Genomic DNA, 18,103 nt, shown 5'->3' on the forward strand with positions numbered 1-18,103 from the left:
GCATGCTAGCCGGACTCCCGAGGGGCATCAGCCCACCCACTGTGTGTCCCCACCCAAGGCCCCCCCCCGCCCAACCTGTTCTGTCCCAGGTGAGCAGTGAGTGCTTTCGTTTCTCCAGGCCACGGAATGAATTGTCCCGGGTCTCCAAAAAGAACATTTTTCTTCTATTTAAGAAGCTCTGCTCCTTCCGGTACCGCAGGGATCTACTTAGACTCTCCTATGGTGAGGCCAAGAAAGCTGCCCGTGACTACGAGACAGCGAAGAACTACTTCAAAAAAAGTCTGAAGGACATGGGCTATGGGAACTGGATAAGCAAACCCCAGGAGGAAAAGAATTTCTATCTCTGCCCAGTGTAGTGTGAGCCGGTGACTGGCGGGTCGAGGTGTTTCACACTGGGACGAGAGAGAGAGGTCGTAGCACTCCTCATCACATCGGTCAGGGTTTCGGGGTTTTGGTTTTTAGTTTCTTTTTCTTTTCTTTTCTTTTCTTTTCTTTCTTTTTTTTTTTTTTAATGGAACCACAGTTGGTGACACTGAGAACTTGGGGTTCCTGTTGATCCTGCTTTCTTTGGGATTATTGGGCCAGGTCTAGCCAGGACCCCTTCTCTTTCCCAAGCAGAGGCAGAGACCTAAGGGGAGAGACAAGGGGTTGCCCCTTCTTTCTGCCCAAAGAGTAAGCAGTCACTGAGCACCTGCCGCCCACGTCCTCTTCACTTCTACTTCGGTTTTTTCCGTTTCCTTTCCCTTTGTGTTTGCTACACTGACCTCTTGTGGTCTCAGTGAGGTTCCAGTTAACTCTGTGTGAATCACGCCAGGGACTGATGATCTCATGTGTGGATTCTGAGGCCCCTCTGCTTCCCCTCCTCCCCTTCTGAGATTCCTTCCTTGTGATTGTTAAGTTTCTCCTTTTCCTCCAAGAGGGTAAAGAGGTGAACTTAGAGAACTTGGTGAAACATTTATAAGGGCAGGAGTTTAAAACTGCAGTCAGTTGGTTACCGGTGCCAAGCGTGATCAGAATCTGCAGATGACGCTCGGTGATCTTCGGACCTTGCACTTTAGCTGTCTTGGGAGGGGCCGAGAGGCAGGGAAAGCTGCTCCTCGGGAAGTGCATCCCTTCCCCACCCAAGCGGCAGGGAAGGCTGGGACCAGCCAACCAGGCCTAAAGGAATTGCCTAAGCAGTAGAGGAGGTTTGCCCTGCAGCGGTGACACGGACCACTTCCCGGGGAGGCAGACGTGTCTTGGAATGCTGCCCGTCCTCCTAAAGCATTCCTAGGAATTTGTCCTACCAATGGGGGGGAGCAGGACCGTGGACCCCCACGCCACTGGTAGGAAAAAGCCCAGGATAAAACCTAGAGGGTAAATCCTCTCTGCTCAGATAATCAGAACTTAGCAAGAAAAAGGGCAAAAAATCATGTTGGGTCAGATCACTGTCCCACCCAGCGTACTTCTCATGACAGTGATGCCAACGGAAGGTGACGGAGTGATGGGCAAATTGGGAGTTTTAAAAGAATGCCATAAATGTTGATTCTTAACAGCTACAGATAACCTGTAATTGCACAGGTTTAAAATTCAGATGTAATGTTCCATTGATTAACCAAGTGCTTTTGTTTTGCCTGATAGCTTCAGAAGGTTGTTCGTTCACAGACCTCAGGTCGCCCTGCCTGCTAGGGAATCTTTATAGGGTTGATGTTCAGCAGTAGTTGTAGGTGAAAGGGCAGGTTGTCCTAAGACTGGGAGGTGGGACCCTTGTCCACACCTCAGGCTAATGCGGACTCTTGAGGTCAGAACCCTCGCCTCTCTGTGGAGTCTGGCTCTGAGCCGAAGCCAGGCAGACATGCTCAAGAAAATTACAGAGGCCCTGGCCCCTCCAGACCTGAGCCTGCCCCCTTCCTCTGGATGACTCCTCTGTCTGTCTGTGAAAGTCCCGAGCCAGTGCCCTCAGACGACCTCCCACCCCACCCCACACCCCACAAACCACTGACTAGCTCACCCTCCGTCTGTCCCACCTCTTCAAACAGTAGATACATCCACGTCCGCACGGTTAGTCTTGTGGCTACTCTTCCTCTTTACTTTTGATCAAGATGAGGTATCACAAGTTTTAAATACGCTGAGGATGTCTTTGCGGAACACCAAAGTGGCCCAAGGGACTAGGAGGGAAAGAGTGCCTGTCTTCTAGAGTGGGAGGGGCCTGCCCCCCAGTCCTGTGAATCTACCCAAGGCACGTGAAATCAGCCCTGCCCCGCCCGGGAGGCAGCCCTTCTCCCTGGTACTTCGGGCTGGAGGGTATCACCTACTGATTCCTCGGCATGTTCGGCCCCTCTGGTCCATCTTGGGCAGTAGGATCTCCTGCAGAAGTTCAGACTCAGCTGCCCCTTGTCTAGCAAACTTGCAGTATTCAGTTTCTACTATAGGAAGAGAGCAGGGTTTCCCTGTATCCCACGTGTCTGCTGGAAACACGCCTGTGTTCGGCCCTGCACGGCCGCGCCCCCCGCCCCCACCCCTCTGAGTCACGCGGGACAGAGGAGGCAGAGCTCCCACTAGCGTGTTCTCTTCACTTCCGTCCAACCTTTGTTTTTAATAAGCAGGACCTTCTTCTCCCCAGCTTTTTTTTTTAATGATCTTTGTAGTTGATTTGTCTGAACTGTGGCTCTTGTGCATTCTTTGAATAATCACTTGTAAAAATTGTCGCTGCTTCAAGCTGTTTCCTTTACTCATGTTGAAGGGACTTTACTGGGTTTTGGGGTCTTGGCAGTGACTCCAAGAGCAGAGTGGGGAAGAGCCCGAGCGTAGACTTGGGTGCCACGATGGCTGCAGTCCGTTTTATGATTCCGCTTTTGTGTGTCCCTTGGTAAAAGTGACTAATAATACACATTCCTCATAAATAAAAAAAGAAAAGAGTCTGAATTGTTAGAAAGCCTCAAGTCTTGGTTTCTTGGGGGATGAGAAAGTGGGGACAGGCGGAGCTGTGATGCTGGGATTTCTGGCAACAGCACCAGCTGCATGTGACACAGAACCTGGGGAGGGGTCTCCCTCAGCCTGCAGAAAAGAGCCGTTTCAAAGGGCCTGCCTAGGAGATGAGCTTCCGTCAGGTGGGCTGGGGTGCATCAGGCAACCTTTAATTACCTCCCCAGCTCCACACACCCCTCCCCTACCAGACTCCACCATCAGGTATCTTGTCCACAGACTTGCTGTGCAGGGTTTCAGGGCCCAGAGTAGGGAAGCCCCCCTGGAGACCTCACAAATCACACACGTGGCCCCTGCTCTCCTTGAGGGGTTTCTGCAGCCCTCCACCCCCAGCTGTTTGGCTCGCAGGGAGATACATATTTGGATCAGAACTGGCTTGGCTGCAATCTTCAGAGACAGGCCATTTGCTTTTTACTTCATAGATGGCATCCAGAAAATTTCTACGTCTTGATTTCAAAGAGAATATACCACTTTCCACGTAGCAATTTAGTCCAGAATTTTCTACGAGACTCTTCCTTGACCTTGTGAAAATACTGTACCAGAGGACACGAAGTGTCTGACAGCAAGGCTTCCTAAGTCACAGTGAAACCTCCCTTGTCCACTATACAGATGGAACAATTGAGGCCAGGAAGGCCTGTGATATGTTTGGGGGCACATTAATTAAGGACCAGAACTCTGCACAGGGGTCGCTCATAGTTTGTTGAAATACAGCTCTGGCCGAACAGAACAGTTTTTACAGACAGCAAAGGACCATCTCCGCCTGCTGTGAGCTACCAGGAGCCTTGAGCGCCCCTGTCACACTCTCTGTTCTCAGGCACCTGGTTCCACCTGGAGGGAAATGTAGCATCCAGACCTTTTAGAAAATGGACCGTTCCCTTCATCCCTAAGGTGAGTGTGTGACATGAGACTGTTCCCCCGCCATCTGGCTCCCTGTGGGCTGGGAGCAGGGCTGCCTCACGGGAGCGCTAGAGGGATTTCCTTCAGCTCAGCTGTTCTCCCTGCATCTCATCTGGGGCCACCACTTCATACTGCTCCCCAGATGTGGGCCCAGACCAAACCAGCGTTCCAGGAGCAGGTCCAGAATCCACACACACGGCCTTGACTTCCCAGAGCACAAGGGCTGTGAGCGGAGGCCCGGCCATCCCCGCCTCTGGGAGACCGGTCTTCACCTCTGCCCTGTCCTCCAGGGTCCCTCGACAAAGGGCCTCCCCAGGAGCTATTTCTGGGCTCTGTCTGCTCTGGGCCCAGCTATTTGGCCGTATCTTTTCCATTTGATGAATAGGCTTGCAAGGCTTCTTCAGACCCTTGTACTGTCTTGAACCTCTCACGGTCCATTGTCCCCAGTATTCTCCCTTTTCCCCTTATTTGCCAGCCCTGGCCCATGAGGATTTCCCCGTTACCCCCAAATATAACAGAGATAAGACATCTTTGGAAACAACTTTCTTTATGAGAATCTTGAGTTCCTAATTTGTCTGGCCTGGGGTGGGCTAGACCAGTGCAAATATTCCAGGATCGCAGGCAGGGGTGGCCAAGGCCAGCGTGGGGGCGATGGGGGTCCACGAGTGGGTGAGGGAGGTGTCCTAGTGACTCCTAGAGCCCAGCAGCCCCTTGGGACCCTGTAGCCACCGCACTGACCTCCGAGGCCCATGGGATGAGTACTGAAAGGTGGCTGCTTATTCTCTGTCTAGTCTGGGCAGGCGACTGGCCGGCACTAGCCAGCCTGTGAGGGATGCTGTGACGCCAGCCCAACTCTCCCTACAAGCAGAGGATGACAGTTGGAACTGAGTGGGGAGGGGCTTCAGAGAAGACCCCAAATGCCTCACTTCCCTCCCAAGGAGTGCTCCTCCGCCCTCCTGCCTCGAAGGCCACACAGAGCCTGGACTCTGGGCTCAGTCCTGGGTTTGAGGCCCAGCATTACTCACCAGCTGTCACTTGGTCCCCCTGAGCTTCATTTTTCTTTTGTCAACAGGGCCCCCTTCCCTGCAGGGTTGTTGTGAGATAATTAAGACGGTGTGTGAAGCAGCTGGCCCAGAGCGGGCCACCAGGAAACAGGAGCTGATACTGGGATTGGAAGGAGACGCAGAACAGGAGCCCCCAGATCCACCCTGTCTCCTTAGAGGGAAGCCACCTTGCCCTTCCCGCCCAGATAGAAAAAGCCAGCTGCGTGCTGCCCACGTCTCACTTGCTTTTACACCTGCGATAACTTGGTACCAGCTGTTCCAGGATTAGATAACTCACTGCCGGGGCACTGCCTCCCACCTGCCGCAGTGCCAGCTGTCAAAAGCGAGTCTTTCGTGCCCTCTTCTCTGACAAAAATGGTTTTCCGATGGCCTGCGGCCTTCCTCTGATGGCGACAATCCCAACTGTTTCCTTGCTGTCCCTCCCAAGCCCACCTTGCTTGGGTTTGTTCCAGGATCTCCACCTCCCCCTTTAGATCTGGGGCCTCCAGTCCTGGCCCGGCACTGAGCTGGGTACCCAAGTTCTCTCCAAAGACAGCCCCCCTCCACGGAAGGGGCCAAGGGGCTGCCCTGACAACCCCAAGAGAAGAAGACGGAGGACCCACGACCGGAAGAGACTGGTTCTCCAAAGCGCCCCAGCGCCCTGAAGGTTAAGACTCTACTGACATGGGGTGACACCTTGCCTGAGCCCTCCTTCCTCTACCTCTGTCCTCCCCTCCTTACCACTGGCGTGGTCCCGGAGGGGCTGCACCCAGTGATGGAGGGAATGGCAGTGCCCCAGGGACCCTGCCCCATTAACCCCTTCTTACATATCAGTCCCTCTCTTCCTTGCTGCAGCCCTCAGCCAGCTCTGTCGCCCCATGTCACAGATGAGGATGAGCAAGTTCAGAGTGGTACAAGGTTGGGCCGTAGTCTCCGGGCCTCGGTTTCCCTGTGTGTCAGGTGGGTCGTGGAGAGGAGGTAGACAAGCTGCTCCCCAACAGCCCCTCTGGCACTGTCTGTGACTTACTTGGGCAACAGCCACTTGTGGGAAGTGCTGAAAGCAGGTCCAGCCACAGCAGCCGCTGACGGGCCTCCCCAGCAGCTCGGGCCCTGGCGAGGAGCCCAGGAGAGCTGGGCAGGAGGGCCCCAGGCCAGCACCTACCCTTCAGAGGGAGGGTTTCTGTCCACTAGCTGTTTCGGGTTCTGGGATGTCTCCTCAGGCCTGCGAGTTTGCAGTGGGTCCAGGCATAATACAGGCAACTCTCAAGTTGCTGTTCTCGAAGAAGGGAGTCTCCACAGTGCTGAGACACTCACCTCCCAGAAGAGATGTCCACCAACAGGTGGGGAAATGCGCTGAGCACATCATATGCGGCTGCTGGCTTAACATCCCAGTGATGTTCTTCCATGGCCAGGACGGGACGAGGTCACCTGGGTGGCCTGAGCACACGCCTGCGTCGGGAGGAGCTGATCCGGAAGGGAGGCCAGGGCCAGAGCTCAGCCCGGGTATGGAATGCACCTCTGCGGAGGGCGCGCCAGAGAGCGGCCTGCCCGACAGACTCACCCCAGCGTCCCCTGCATTGTTCCTCTCCAGCTCCAGCTCCCCTAGACCCAGGCCCTGTTTTAGGGGACTGTTTGCTGCAGGGTAAGCTGAGCCTGGGAGGAAGACGATATGACAGGCGGCCGGCTCTGACTGCCTCTCAGGCTCGACGTTCACGAAGCATTACTCTGCTCCAGGCACAGCGCTGGGCTGCTTCACAAACCACACTTCTTCCTCATGGCAACCCCACAAAGGGGGCCTTACTCTCCCCGTTTTATAGGTGAAGAGGCTGAGGCCTAGGGAGACCAAGAGGCTTGCTCCAGATGGCTGAGTAAGTGCTAGCGGGTACTAGAACCCAGACTCCGGTCCCTGGCCAGTGCTCTTCACCTGCGCTGTGTCATCTCCCACCTCCGCTGTGCCTGGAGGGGCAGGAGTCCAGCCAGGCTCCAGAGAACAGAACAGGCAGGCCCCTCGGGTGCGCTGGGCAGACTGACCCCTCTGTGGCCACCCGTTGGCCCAGCACTGAGCCCAGGCTGGGACCACAAATCAGAGCCAGTCATTTGGCCAGGCCAGGAGATCCCTTAAGAGGCCTGTTTCCTGGGTTAACAGGCCAGGTGGCCTCCCGCTGGCCCCTGAGAACAGCGTCAGGATACGGCCTCCAGGGACCCACAGGATGGGAGGCTGAAGCCTGTGCCCGCGGTTTAGTCCGCTGTGCAGACCAGCGGCGGCGGACCTGTCCTTCCACAGCTCTGCTTCAGCCCCGCGCAGGTTTGGTTGGGAGGGGGAAGGGGAGGAGCCAGAGCAGGAAGGATGGAGCCTTGAACAGAAGGATGGGAGCAGGAGCCGTGCTGATGTGGCAGAGTTCTGGCCATTCACACCCTGCTTGGCTGGCCTCCAGAGCCAGCCCTCTACTGCCCAGCCTGCTCTGCTGCGGGCAGAAGGGCTGGGTCTGCTTAAAGCTAACACCCTTAGTTTACTTACTCCAACGACCAGTCGGTTCAAACAGGGGGAAGAAAAACAGCCTATGAACTTGAACTCCCACAGTTTGGGAATTTGGACCTCAAACCTTCAAGCAGATCACCCAAAGACTCAGAGGCTCCCCTAATACCTAGGCTTGCCCCCCTCCATACCTGGCCTGAGCAAGAAAGAAAGAAAAAGGAAGTTTAGGGGGTACAGAGAATTCTTCACTGGGAGAAGGGGACCTGGGACTGAGGTCTGGACCCCTTAGAAATGAGGGGCTGTGGGACTGGGCTGGAAGCCTCCCCCAGGACGCTGACCACAGTACCAGGCTAACCTCTGGGCAGGAAACCCTGCCCTCTGTGAGGCCCACCCAGCCCAGCTGCTGTCGACTTAAATGAGCTGAGCAAGTCACACCCGGCCTCTCCCCTTACTCCTCCCTTCTGAGTGCCATGGTGTCAGGCCAGCCCAGCACAGAGCTGGAGCCCCTGTCCTGCCCCATCCTCCCACGCACCCCTTCTCCCATGACTTGGAGGCAGCAGATGATTCTGTTCCCTTCTTGGCCCCTTCCCCATCACACTCTCCTCAGGATCGAAGGCTCTGACATCTTCATCCTCCACTTCTTAGCCTTCATCCTCTACCAGCAACACTACTGTTTGCATCAGTATGCGAGGAGGAGAGCAGCCAGAACTCCATGCAGCTGACCCAGCCTCCAGGTTGACGCTGGCTGGGTGTAGCGGGACGGGGTGGGGGAGGGATTCTGGGTGAACTGAAAAGATGGGTCTGTGGGGGCAGCACCCCTCTTCCTGGTAGCTCACTTGTCCCTCCTCCACCCAAAACTATTGTACAACAGAGGGCAGAGGGGTGAAGGAGCATGGAGTTGGGGAGGGCCTCACTTGGAGCTGGGAGCCGAGTGGTCTGCATGGAGGAAGGTGGCAGAGGTATAGTTCTGGAAGAGAGGCTGCAGGAACATGCCGATGGTGCCAAAGACACAGACGAAGACAAAGATCCAAAGGAACAGACGGTCAATCACCATGGCGACATACTTCCAGTCCTCACTCACCTGGACAGAGGAGATGAAGGAGACCCAGGTATCAGTCACATGATACAGGAGAGGATTGGATCAGGGATAAGCAGCTTCCACCACACATCACTCCTCTCCCTTCATTACCCCAGAGTAACCTTCCCAAAGCAAGGCTCCAATCTTGCCTGCTTTAAAAGCCTCCAGTGGCCCCAGTACCTTCAGCAACCATCCAAACTCCCAATCTAGAATCAAGACAAATACATGACAAATATAAGCCAACTTCCCATCTTCTTCCACCCTCTAACCTGGCTTACCAAACTCCAGTCTGTCCTCAGGTCTCTTTGCCTTTGAGTTTCCTTTCTGGCTAGAATTCCAGTCCTCCCTTGCTCTGCCTGTGAACTCCTACACATCCTTCAAAGCCCAAATCAAATGTCACCTCTTCTCTGAAGGCTTCCCTGATCCCTCTGATCAGAATGAACCACTGTCTCTTCTGGGTCCCCTCAGTACTGTGTACACATCTCTGTGACAGTAATTTTACTGCACTGTATTGTCATTTTAATTTGTATGCCTGTCCTCTCCCCCTCCCCACCCCCAACCTTAAGCTATGAGCTCCTAAACTACAGGGACCTGATCTGATTCATTGTTGTAATCCTAGCATCTCAAACACAAAGTGCCAGTAAACGGGTGTTGAATTAGTAAAGGAATGGCTGCCTCTGCAGGCCTCGCTCCTTATGGCTACTTAGGGAGCCCCATCCAGTTGCCCCAGAGGGTGAGGACTGGGTCCCAGATGTAATCAAATCTGCCCAAAACAGAATAACCTCTGTGGGTCTGGGAGCCAGTCACAGGACCTGCGGGAGGGCTGGCTTCCACACACAGCTGCTCCACTCCAGCCTGAGCCTGGACCTTTGTACACATGTTCGTCTGCAGCCCGGCTGGCTGGGCAGATGGGAAGGAGGCAGCTGCACCCCTCCACTTAGTCAGTGGCTAAATAATGTCTCGTTCATGTCACGCTTGTACCTACTATGTACCTGGCACCATGTGAGGTACGGGGGATGTGACTGAGAGCAGGACAAACTCGTCCTGCTGTTTATAGTCTAGTGAGGGAGAAGGATATAAAATAAGTAAAATAAAATAACTACACACTGGTAGGTGTTTATACAAAAACAAAGGACTGAGACAGAGAAACAGAAGGAAATATATAATTCAGGGTGTGATCTGGGCAGGCCTCTTTGAGGAGGTGACATTTAAGCTAAGCTCAGATAAGTGAGAAGGAGCCAGCTGTTTCAGGAATAAATTGAAGAAAGAAACAGACAAACCCAAGATAAGGGAACTTTGATTGGCTTATATCCTTCAAAAATGTTTATGCCATGAAAAACGAAGCTGAGGAACAGTTCCAGATTGAAGAAAACTAAGATACAGAACGATTAAATATAATTCAAGATCCTGGGTTGGGGTGGGGGTGATGCTACAAAGGACATTACTAAGATAATTGAAAAAATTTTAGTATGGACTTTATATTAGATAAAGGTATTATACTGATGCTAAATTTCCTGTATTTGATCAGTGAATATGTGTCATGCAAGACAGTATCTCGGTTCTTAGGAGAGACAAACTGAAGTATTTAGGATAAAGGGTCATGGTGTCCACAATTTTCTCTCAAACATTAGAGCAAAAATAATAGTAATAATTTTTTAAAGGGAAAAAAGGGCATTCCAAGTAGAGGGACATATACGTGCAAAGGTCCTGAGGCCAGAAAGAGTTTAGCTTGCTTAGAACAATTGAGCAGATCAGCTAATGACCTGAGTAGTAGGGAAAAGGCACAAGGTGAGCAGGAGACATTGTCTGTTTGGATGGATGAGCACAAGTGCTGAATCAGAGAAACCATTAGGAGTCTCTGGCCTGCCCAGGCAAGAGCTGATGGAGGCCACCAGCCAGGGAGGTAGTGTGGAGATGGTGAATAAAGGATGAAGCTGAGGATTATTCTGGAGGTTGGGCTCACAGGCAGAACTTCTGATTACGTGGATGGTGGGGGAGGGAAGAGAGAAAGAAAGGAGTCAAGGATCACTCCAGGTTTTTGGTCAAAACCATTGGGTGGATGGTGATGTCATTTACTAAAAGATGAGGAGATTGGAGGAGAAGCAAGTTGGTGGTGGGGCTGTGGATCAAGCACTCAGTTTGGACATGTTCAGTTTGAGATGCCTGTGAAGCAGCCAAGTAGGTCATTGCATCTTCATCACCTAGCTCAGTAAATGCTCATTACATTATGACTGGACTGCAGCAGGGGAGGCGGAGGCAGTGATGCAGCTGGCTGAGCCCCTGTACCACTGGCATCTCCCACTTGGCCTCAGCCACCCATGAGGCTCCTGCCCCAACTCCTCATGCCTCAGTCCCCCTCTTCTTCCATCAGGACCATAACCTGATCCCTGGCTCAAGCCTCAGATCCAGCTCCATATTCTCCCCTCCCAGGGAATAGAAGTGCCAGGCTCTGAAGCATCCCACTACCCAAAATGGTAGTGCAGGAGCCCACCCTACCTCACCCCCTAAACCAGAATGGTTGCATACCAGTGTAAGCATGGCCAGTCACCATGGCAACAGCTGAGCCACAGCCTGGAACCAGCCAGGTGCCCAAAGACTGTGGGTCCAGGCCAGCCACAGCCCAAAGTGGGGGGAAGTCAACTCATCATACTTCCCCCCATTCCCTGACTCAGAGTTCAGGGAGCCCCCTTCTGGGGAGCCACTGCAGAATGAGCTGGATGTGCAGAAAGCTAGGGGGCAGGTCTAGGAAGCCCTGGCCTCCCCCTGCCCCCACCTCCATAAATATTTCACGAGGCCATCCCCCAGGACCCAGAAAAGCAGGAAAAGGATATTGATTTGGGACTCTGTCCTCACCAAAGCGGCTGGTGGAACCTCTTAACCCTACCCCCCATCCCCTACCATACACACTTTCTACTGCCCTCAATTTTGAGCCCGCCTCTCCCGTAGGGCACACAAAGGACTCATCTCCATTTGTGCTGAGTTGCAGGTTAACAACGTGGGCTTGGAATACACGCGGCAGGGAGGGTCTCCTGGGGTCACGGACAGGCCAGCTGCAAACCCAGAAGGGCCTCCTCCCCTTTTCTGGCAGCCCTCTCCACACTAGGGATGCCCCAGCTGAGGCGTTTCGCTCTGCATACTAGTCCTCAGGAAGCCGCAAGGTCATCCTGTACGAACTCCAATTTAGGCGGCACCGCCTTCCAGAAGCCAACAAAGAGCCCACGCCAGCGCCCAGGCCCACGGCACCGGGCTGGACTCTCATTTCCCGCACCCTGCACCCGCATTAGCTTTGCGCGTGTCTGCTCAACGCTCTGACCTCCAGATACCGAGGGCCCTGCCGCCGCGCATCCCATGCCCGCGTCCCGGCTCTGGGCAGCACTCACGCTCTGGTCGTCGTCCTCGCTGCGCATGTGGTCCGCAATGAAGCGCACGCCATCCACTGCCTCCCGGAGTCCGCAGCCACACGGCCCCCCGGGGCGCCCGGGGCCTGCTGCCGACGCCGATTCCGCACCGAAGGCCCCAGCCAAGCCCTGCACCGACGCGCGGTTGACAAAGCACGTGCAGGAGTCAGCCCCCAGAGCTTCCCGGAAGAAGAGGGCTCCGGCTCCCTCGCGCTCCCGCTGGCGCCGCCGCAGGCGCAGGCGTTGGCGGGCGCAGCGGTGGCGGGGCTGCTGCATGAAGAGCAGCGTGGGCAGCTTCTCCAAGAAGACGACCTTGACCCAGGGCGCCATGGTGTGCGTGGTGGGTGAGCGGTGGTGCACGTTGAGCACGCACACGCTGGTGACGATGGAAAAGGTGACGAGCACCATGGTGAACATGAGGTACTTGCCGACAAGCGGCACGTCCAGGGAGGTGGGCGGCACGATCTTGGAGATGAGCAGCAGGAAGACAGTGAGTGCCAGCAGCACAGAGATGCACAGAGTCATCTTCTCACCGCAGTCGGATGGCAGGTAGAAGACAAGGATGGCTAGGGACGTGATAAGCACGCAGGGGATGATGAGGTTGATGGTGTAGAAGAGTGGCTTGCGGCGGATGATGAAGTCGTAGGTGATGTCGACATAAGTGGAGTCGTCCGGGTTCTCGTTGCGCCGGCCGGGCAGTGCCACAATGTCCCACTCGCCGCTAGGTGTGAAGTCGTCCAGGCTGGCCACGTCACTCTTGAGCACCAGGTCGATCTCAGTGCGGTCGTAGGTCCAGGAGCGGAACTTCATGGTGCAGTTCTGCTGGTCAAACGGGAAGTGCTTCACTTCGATCTTGCATGCGCTCTTGTAGATGGCAGGTGGCAGCCAGAAGATGCTGCCATCATAGGAGACCACGGCATTGGAATAGAAGGACACCTCATACATGCCATCAGCACTGCCAAGGGACAAGCACAATCAGCCCTGGCCTAAGCATTCCTCCAACCCACCCATCAACCCAGCCCTGAGTGGGAAGAGAGGAAAACCAAAGGGAGTTATGGGAAAAGGGTAACCTTCTAGGAGTATAGGGAGGTGGAGCAGGAATTGAGCAAGAAGGGGATCTGGGTGGGTTGGTGGGGAGAAGAGGTGTCCTGGTCAGGAGGCCTTAAGGGCCAGGGAGGCCAGAATGAGAAGGAGCCACAAGAAATAAGGGAGGACAGATGCAGGTGGGAGCAGGAGATGGTCCCACTAGTGGTTTTGGATCTTGGAGGTAAGAGGGATTATTGCAAGACAGAGGACGGAACATGGAGGAGAAACTGGGCCCTCCAAGTTCTTTGATTCTGCCCATTTCTCCAGGAAATGCTATTCTTTAATCAGTTCAAGCACTGGAGGCTGTCAATCCTTGTTTGTATCCCACTGCAGCTCCAAATACTGGGAATCCTAATTGGCTGGAAGGGGGCTAGCATGGTCCAAGTTACCTTGGCTGTCCACATTCTCTCACTGGCCTGGGTCTGTCTGTCTGGGTAGTGACTGGTCTGTGCCAATGAAATGTCCCTTCTCTCCCCTGGCATGAGCTGATTTCCTCTCCCCAAGACCTGAGCACTCCCATGGTCTCCTCCATTGCTCCAGGGTCACCTACTTGTTGTATAGGACCACATCTGGGAGCCAGATGTGTTTGGAAGGGAGCCGAACTTTCTTCATGTTGTCAAATTCCTCAGGCTTCCAGGTGAGGCGATAATCCTCCCACTCCTGGGGAAGGGAGAGAGGGAGGCAGCACCAACCTCTGCCCTGGGAGGGGCTCAAGGTCAAGAACAGGGGCAAGAGGAAGCCTATCTGGCTTGAGGAGGTTTTTAAAAGCCATTGCCTCCCCACCATGGTTTCTCTACCAGCAAATGTGACTTTCTCATTTAATTTGCATAGCTAAACCAAGATATTAGAATCCACATTTGACAATGAAAAAATGAATCTTGCAGAGTTTAACATATTCAAAGTCACAGAGCTGGTGAGTGGAAGAACCAAGATTCAAATCTAGCTATTTTGGACTCCAAAGTCTATACCTTTCTGCCTCTCCTGAGGAGATTAAAAGGGGTAAAGCACATGCCAAAAAAGAAAAGAATAGAATAGAAAGGGGGAAAGAGAAGCCCAGGGATATGGGCAGGAAGAGCACTAACCTGGGTCAGCCAGACATTGGTGGTCATGACCTGCTCCCGCTCATGCTGGGGGAAAGAAGAGATGCTGCTCAGAAGCCCACCCACCCCCTCAAGCCTGTGGGCCTGTTACATACACCACCCACGCTCCCTCCCACACCTCCCCAAGCCTTGGGAACTCCAGAAGAAAAAAAAAATGCATTCTGGCTGTGTTGGCTTCAGAGAGTTTGGGACCCCACCCCCGACTCACCACACTGATGAGCTGGGCTAGTGATACCATGAGCTGTACCGTCACCAGCTCAGAACCATTGGTGGCTGGGCGGATAAGCTTGTTATAGCGCGAAGGATCCAGGAGATGCTCCACCAGTCGCTCCTCTGTGTCTGTACCCCAGACTCCTGAGTGGGAGGTAAGTACGTAGGCAAGGAGGGCCTACCCAGGATCCCACTCTCCCTAGGCAAGTGGGGCAACCTAGCCACAACAGGAAGCTATAGCTTCCCACAGCCCCATCCTCAATGCTTAGGTCACCCCAGTGGAGGCCTCTCTTAGAGAAGTCCCTCTCTGAGATCACTGACCAAGGAGCCCAGACAGCCCCACACACATGCCCCCAGACTAAGAACCCATTTGGCAAGAATTAGTGGAGATCTGCTCTTTCTGCAAGGTCTCAGACAGTGGCTTCAAAAGACCTGAGATTTCTGTTTCCATGGCTTCTCCTAGAAGATTCCTACAATTCAAGAAGATTTTGGAGGGTGGTGAAATGGGAACAGTTATTCGTGTCCCATCATACAGCCTTTCTCCTCAGTGCCCATCTATGTGGCTGTGACCGTCTCACCCCAAGGGTGCTGGGTTGGAGTAGAATATTTGGGCTGCCTGAGCAGTGGGTCAGGGCATATATTTAGTCCCAAGTTCCAAGCATACAGGAGCCCACCTCCCATGAGATTGCAGACAGGTGTATCGAAAGTGCATTTAGTTGTATATTCCTTTTGCACCTGCCCCTCAACACTATCTCCTGTAACTCTGCACGAAGCCTCCTCAGAGACTCCTCCCTGGCCCTCAGCCTGGCAGAGCCTCTTCCCTTTCAAGTCTCTTGTCCACCCTACAAAAGAGTTGAGAAGTTGCTTCTCTCTCCTTCCTCCCTTGCCCCTGTAGAGTGAGCAAAATCAAGAGTCCAATGTTCTTGGGGGGATAGGAAGTGATGGGGACCCAAGGGAAGGTGCTAAACCAGGTAGATTTTCTTGAGATAATGTTTCACAAGAACTCAAATGGCATCTCAGCTGCAACCAGTCTCCTCTTCCTGCCAACCAAGAAAACCTGGGGAGAGCCCCTCCCTCTCTGTGCCCACACCCTCTCCATCACCATTGCCCAAGTTGCCATCTCTTCCCAGCATCACCTCGGGTATGTCCTCCTCCCAGGTACTCCCTGCAGTCCCGGGGGGATGGGCGGGGGGGTGGTTGTAGAGGGGTGTCTCTCCCCTAACCCACAGCAGACTCCCTCGCCTCAGGGATCCCTCCTTTCCACTTTCGACCCCGACAGGGGTGAAAGAACGCGGCGACCTGCCCTTACCTGAGCACAGCCCGAGGAGGCCGAAGCAGATGAGCATCGCCATGGGGCCCGAGCGCCAGGCCATGCCTCTGGCATAGCTTGGAGTCTCGCCTAAAGCGGCCGGAGCGCGCCGCGGGCTGGAGGGCCGCGGGCGGGACGCTGTCCGTGGTGCTGAAGTCTCTCCCTCTCCACTGGCTCCTGGCTGGATCTGAGCTCGCGTTGTGCTCGCGACCTTTGGTGCTGCTGTGCCGGCGGTTCCTGGCGCTCAAAGAGCTGGCTGCGAGAAGGAACTAGCTTCTCGCTTATCCCAGTCTGAGCAGGCGGAGGCTTTTCCGGCTGCTCTTCCAGGGAATACAATTGGGACGATGAGGGGGAGGAGTCTCCGCTCCGGAGGCGGAAGCACCAGAGCCCAGAATAAAAGGGGGTCACTGGGTGGGAAGTTCTCTGCTAGTCCTGCTAATTAAGGTGTACGTGAGGCAGAAGAAGGGCGGCTCATGGGACGGTAGAGGAGTTCTAGAGCCCCGAAGGTGGGACAGGACCTGGAAAGGTCTGAGAAGGTGCAAGAAGAAAGCGCGAGTAAAACAAATAGGTCAGGCCTCGCTTAGCACGGGGGACTGAGGGCCAGAATGAGCGGAGCGGGAGTTGGGAGTTTCTGGGGTTCCCGTCTTCCTCGTTTTCTCTTACCAAACCCATAAGATCTTGCTTCCTGGGAAGACTGAGGATGTAGCCCAGAAAATGCATTTTAGGCCCTTAAAGAAAGAGACAGGCGGATATAGGTTTGCTATTTTAAGAACGCAAACAGTTTTGGAGTCTGGGAACAGGATCCTCTCACCTGTTCTTTATTTCCCTCCATAAGCTCCCTAAAAGGCCAGGCCTCCTGCCCTCCGCCAAGGGAGCTAAGGACGGAACATCTGGACATGGCCTGAAAAGAAGGCAACCTTCAAGAGTGGAAAGGTAAGTGGCCCCTATCAATTAGCCTTTCTCACTCACATTCCCTTCCTCTCTAGTCTTTGGCTTCTGTGTGACAAGGGGGATCAGAGGACTATTTCACAGAGGCCAGCCTGAGAATGAAGCTAACACAAAGGAGAGCAAAGATGAGACAGAGAGAGGTGTCAAAACTCAATGACATCTTTGATCTTGAAAGCCCTGAACTTTTAGCTTCTGAGCCAATAAAGGCTTCCTTTTTTTTTTTAAGGTAGATTTTTCTCACTTTCAACCAAAAGATTCCCAACTAAAGCAGCCTTATCATACATCAAGGCTCTGTCTTTTTCCATCTCTGCCTAATTCTTCAGCCTCCTCTGAGCCACAACCCCCAGCCCCACACTCCTATTGGCAGTGACTTTAAGATCCTTGAACATTCTGTCCCTCCCATCCTCCACACTTCAGGGCCTTTTAAACCTGTAGTTCCCTTGGTTATTTTGTCATTCATTTTCCCTTAACCACCTTCTACTTAACTTTGAACATCTGTCAGAAATATTCCTCAAGGAAGCTATGCCTGACCAAAGATTAGGTCAGGTGCCATGCTACATGTTTCCAGAAGGTGTCCAATGAGTAAATGAATCAGTCTAAGGTGGTGGCTGCCTTTTCTGCTAGATCATGAACCAGCACAGTGCCTGGAATATTGGGAGGGCTCAACAAGTAAGGAAGAGGGCTAGTGTAGGACTGAGACCTTTTAACATATAGAGGAAAATTCCTCTCTAAAAGCAATTTATTTAACATGCCCTCAGCTCCCAAAATTGAGAAGGAAAAGCAAGACAGGTATCAGCAAAGGACTAGAGAGGATGTGGGATGACTACAGGCCCCATAATGCATGTGGAAGTGGCCATAAATTTGCACCACAAACTCCAGGGCAGATGCATGCATAAACATGTAATAATCTCTTAAGAATTCAAGAAACCTTGGAACCAAGGGAAGAAGTGGAGAATAAAAGCCTTAAGGAAAACAGAAGGAATGTGTGCAGTCACTCTGCCTTGGAAAAGGGTCAAAGGTGGGAAGAAGACTCCCCTTCAACAATTCAGATCATTTGTTGGGTATCTACTGTAACCGGTGTTTAGGATGCAGCGATCAAAAAGACCTAGCCCCAGCTATTAAGGTGATCACAGTCTGGCAGCAAAGACATTACACCATGTGGTGGCTGCTCCACTAGAGACATAAACAAGGTACTGTGGAAGCTCAGAGGAGGGAGTGGTTAAGAACATCTGAGAGTCTGGAGGGGATGGGGATCAAAATTGAGATTTGAAAGATGAGAAAGCCCATAAGACAAAGGGGGCTTAAAGGCACTTCAGACTCCTGAAAGAGAGGGACAGGGAGATTTACCTGTGGATTGGACTTACTATTTTCCTCTTTTGGTGGACGCTGGGTGATTGAAGAAGGCTGTGAAAGTCTTTTATGATAATCTCTCTCTGGAGTGATTGCCTGTCTCTAGTTTGACAGACTAGGTCATTTGCTTGCTTGAAGCCCTGGGTCACTCCCTGCAGCTCCTTTCAGGTAGTCCAGGCAGCCTGTTCACCTTGGCCTCTACTTTTTCTCTTCAGATTGCCTAGCTTTTACTTCAATTTAAATT

At 53.4% G+C, this 18,103-nt stretch overlaps 2 protein-coding genes across 6 annotated transcripts in view; one reads left to right on the forward strand and one right to left on the reverse strand.

The window, feature by feature from the left end:
* ADAR (adenosine deaminase RNA specific) overlaps nucleotides 1–2,684 on the forward strand; it is a 45,451-nt gene extending 42,767 nt beyond the window's left edge. For all 5 annotated transcript variants that reach the window (XM_072946476.1, XM_072946475.1, XM_072946472.1 and 2 more), the window contains one exon: nucleotides 119–2,684. In XM_072946476.1, the coding sequence (XP_072802577.1) occupies nucleotides 119–356 (238 nt within the window). In that variant the 3' untranslated portion in view covers nucleotides 357–2,684. The remainder of the gene's footprint in view (nucleotides 1–118) is intronic.
* A 4,934-nt stretch (nucleotides 2,685–7,618) lies between these two features.
* On the reverse strand, nucleotides 7,619–15,919 carry CHRNB2 (cholinergic receptor nicotinic beta 2 subunit). The gene is made up of 6 exons (XM_072945900.1): nucleotides 15,562–15,919; nucleotides 14,251–14,396; nucleotides 14,025–14,069; nucleotides 13,493–13,602; nucleotides 11,839–12,811; nucleotides 7,619–8,461 (listed from the first exon to the last, which is right to left on the reverse strand). The coding sequence occupies exons 1-6, from the start codon at nucleotides 15,623–15,625 to the stop codon at nucleotides 8,291–8,293; spliced, it is 1,509 nt and encodes a 502-aa protein (XP_072802001.1). The 5' UTR covers nucleotides 15,626–15,919; the 3' UTR covers nucleotides 7,619–8,290.
* Between the last annotated feature and the right edge of the window lie 2,184 nt (nucleotides 15,920–18,103).

The sequence above is a fragment of the Vicugna pacos genome, chromosome 21, assembly GCF_048564905.1.
Source record: "Vicugna pacos chromosome 21, VicPac4, whole genome shotgun sequence".
NCBI lineage: Eukaryota > Metazoa > Chordata > Mammalia > Artiodactyla > Camelidae > Vicugna > Vicugna pacos.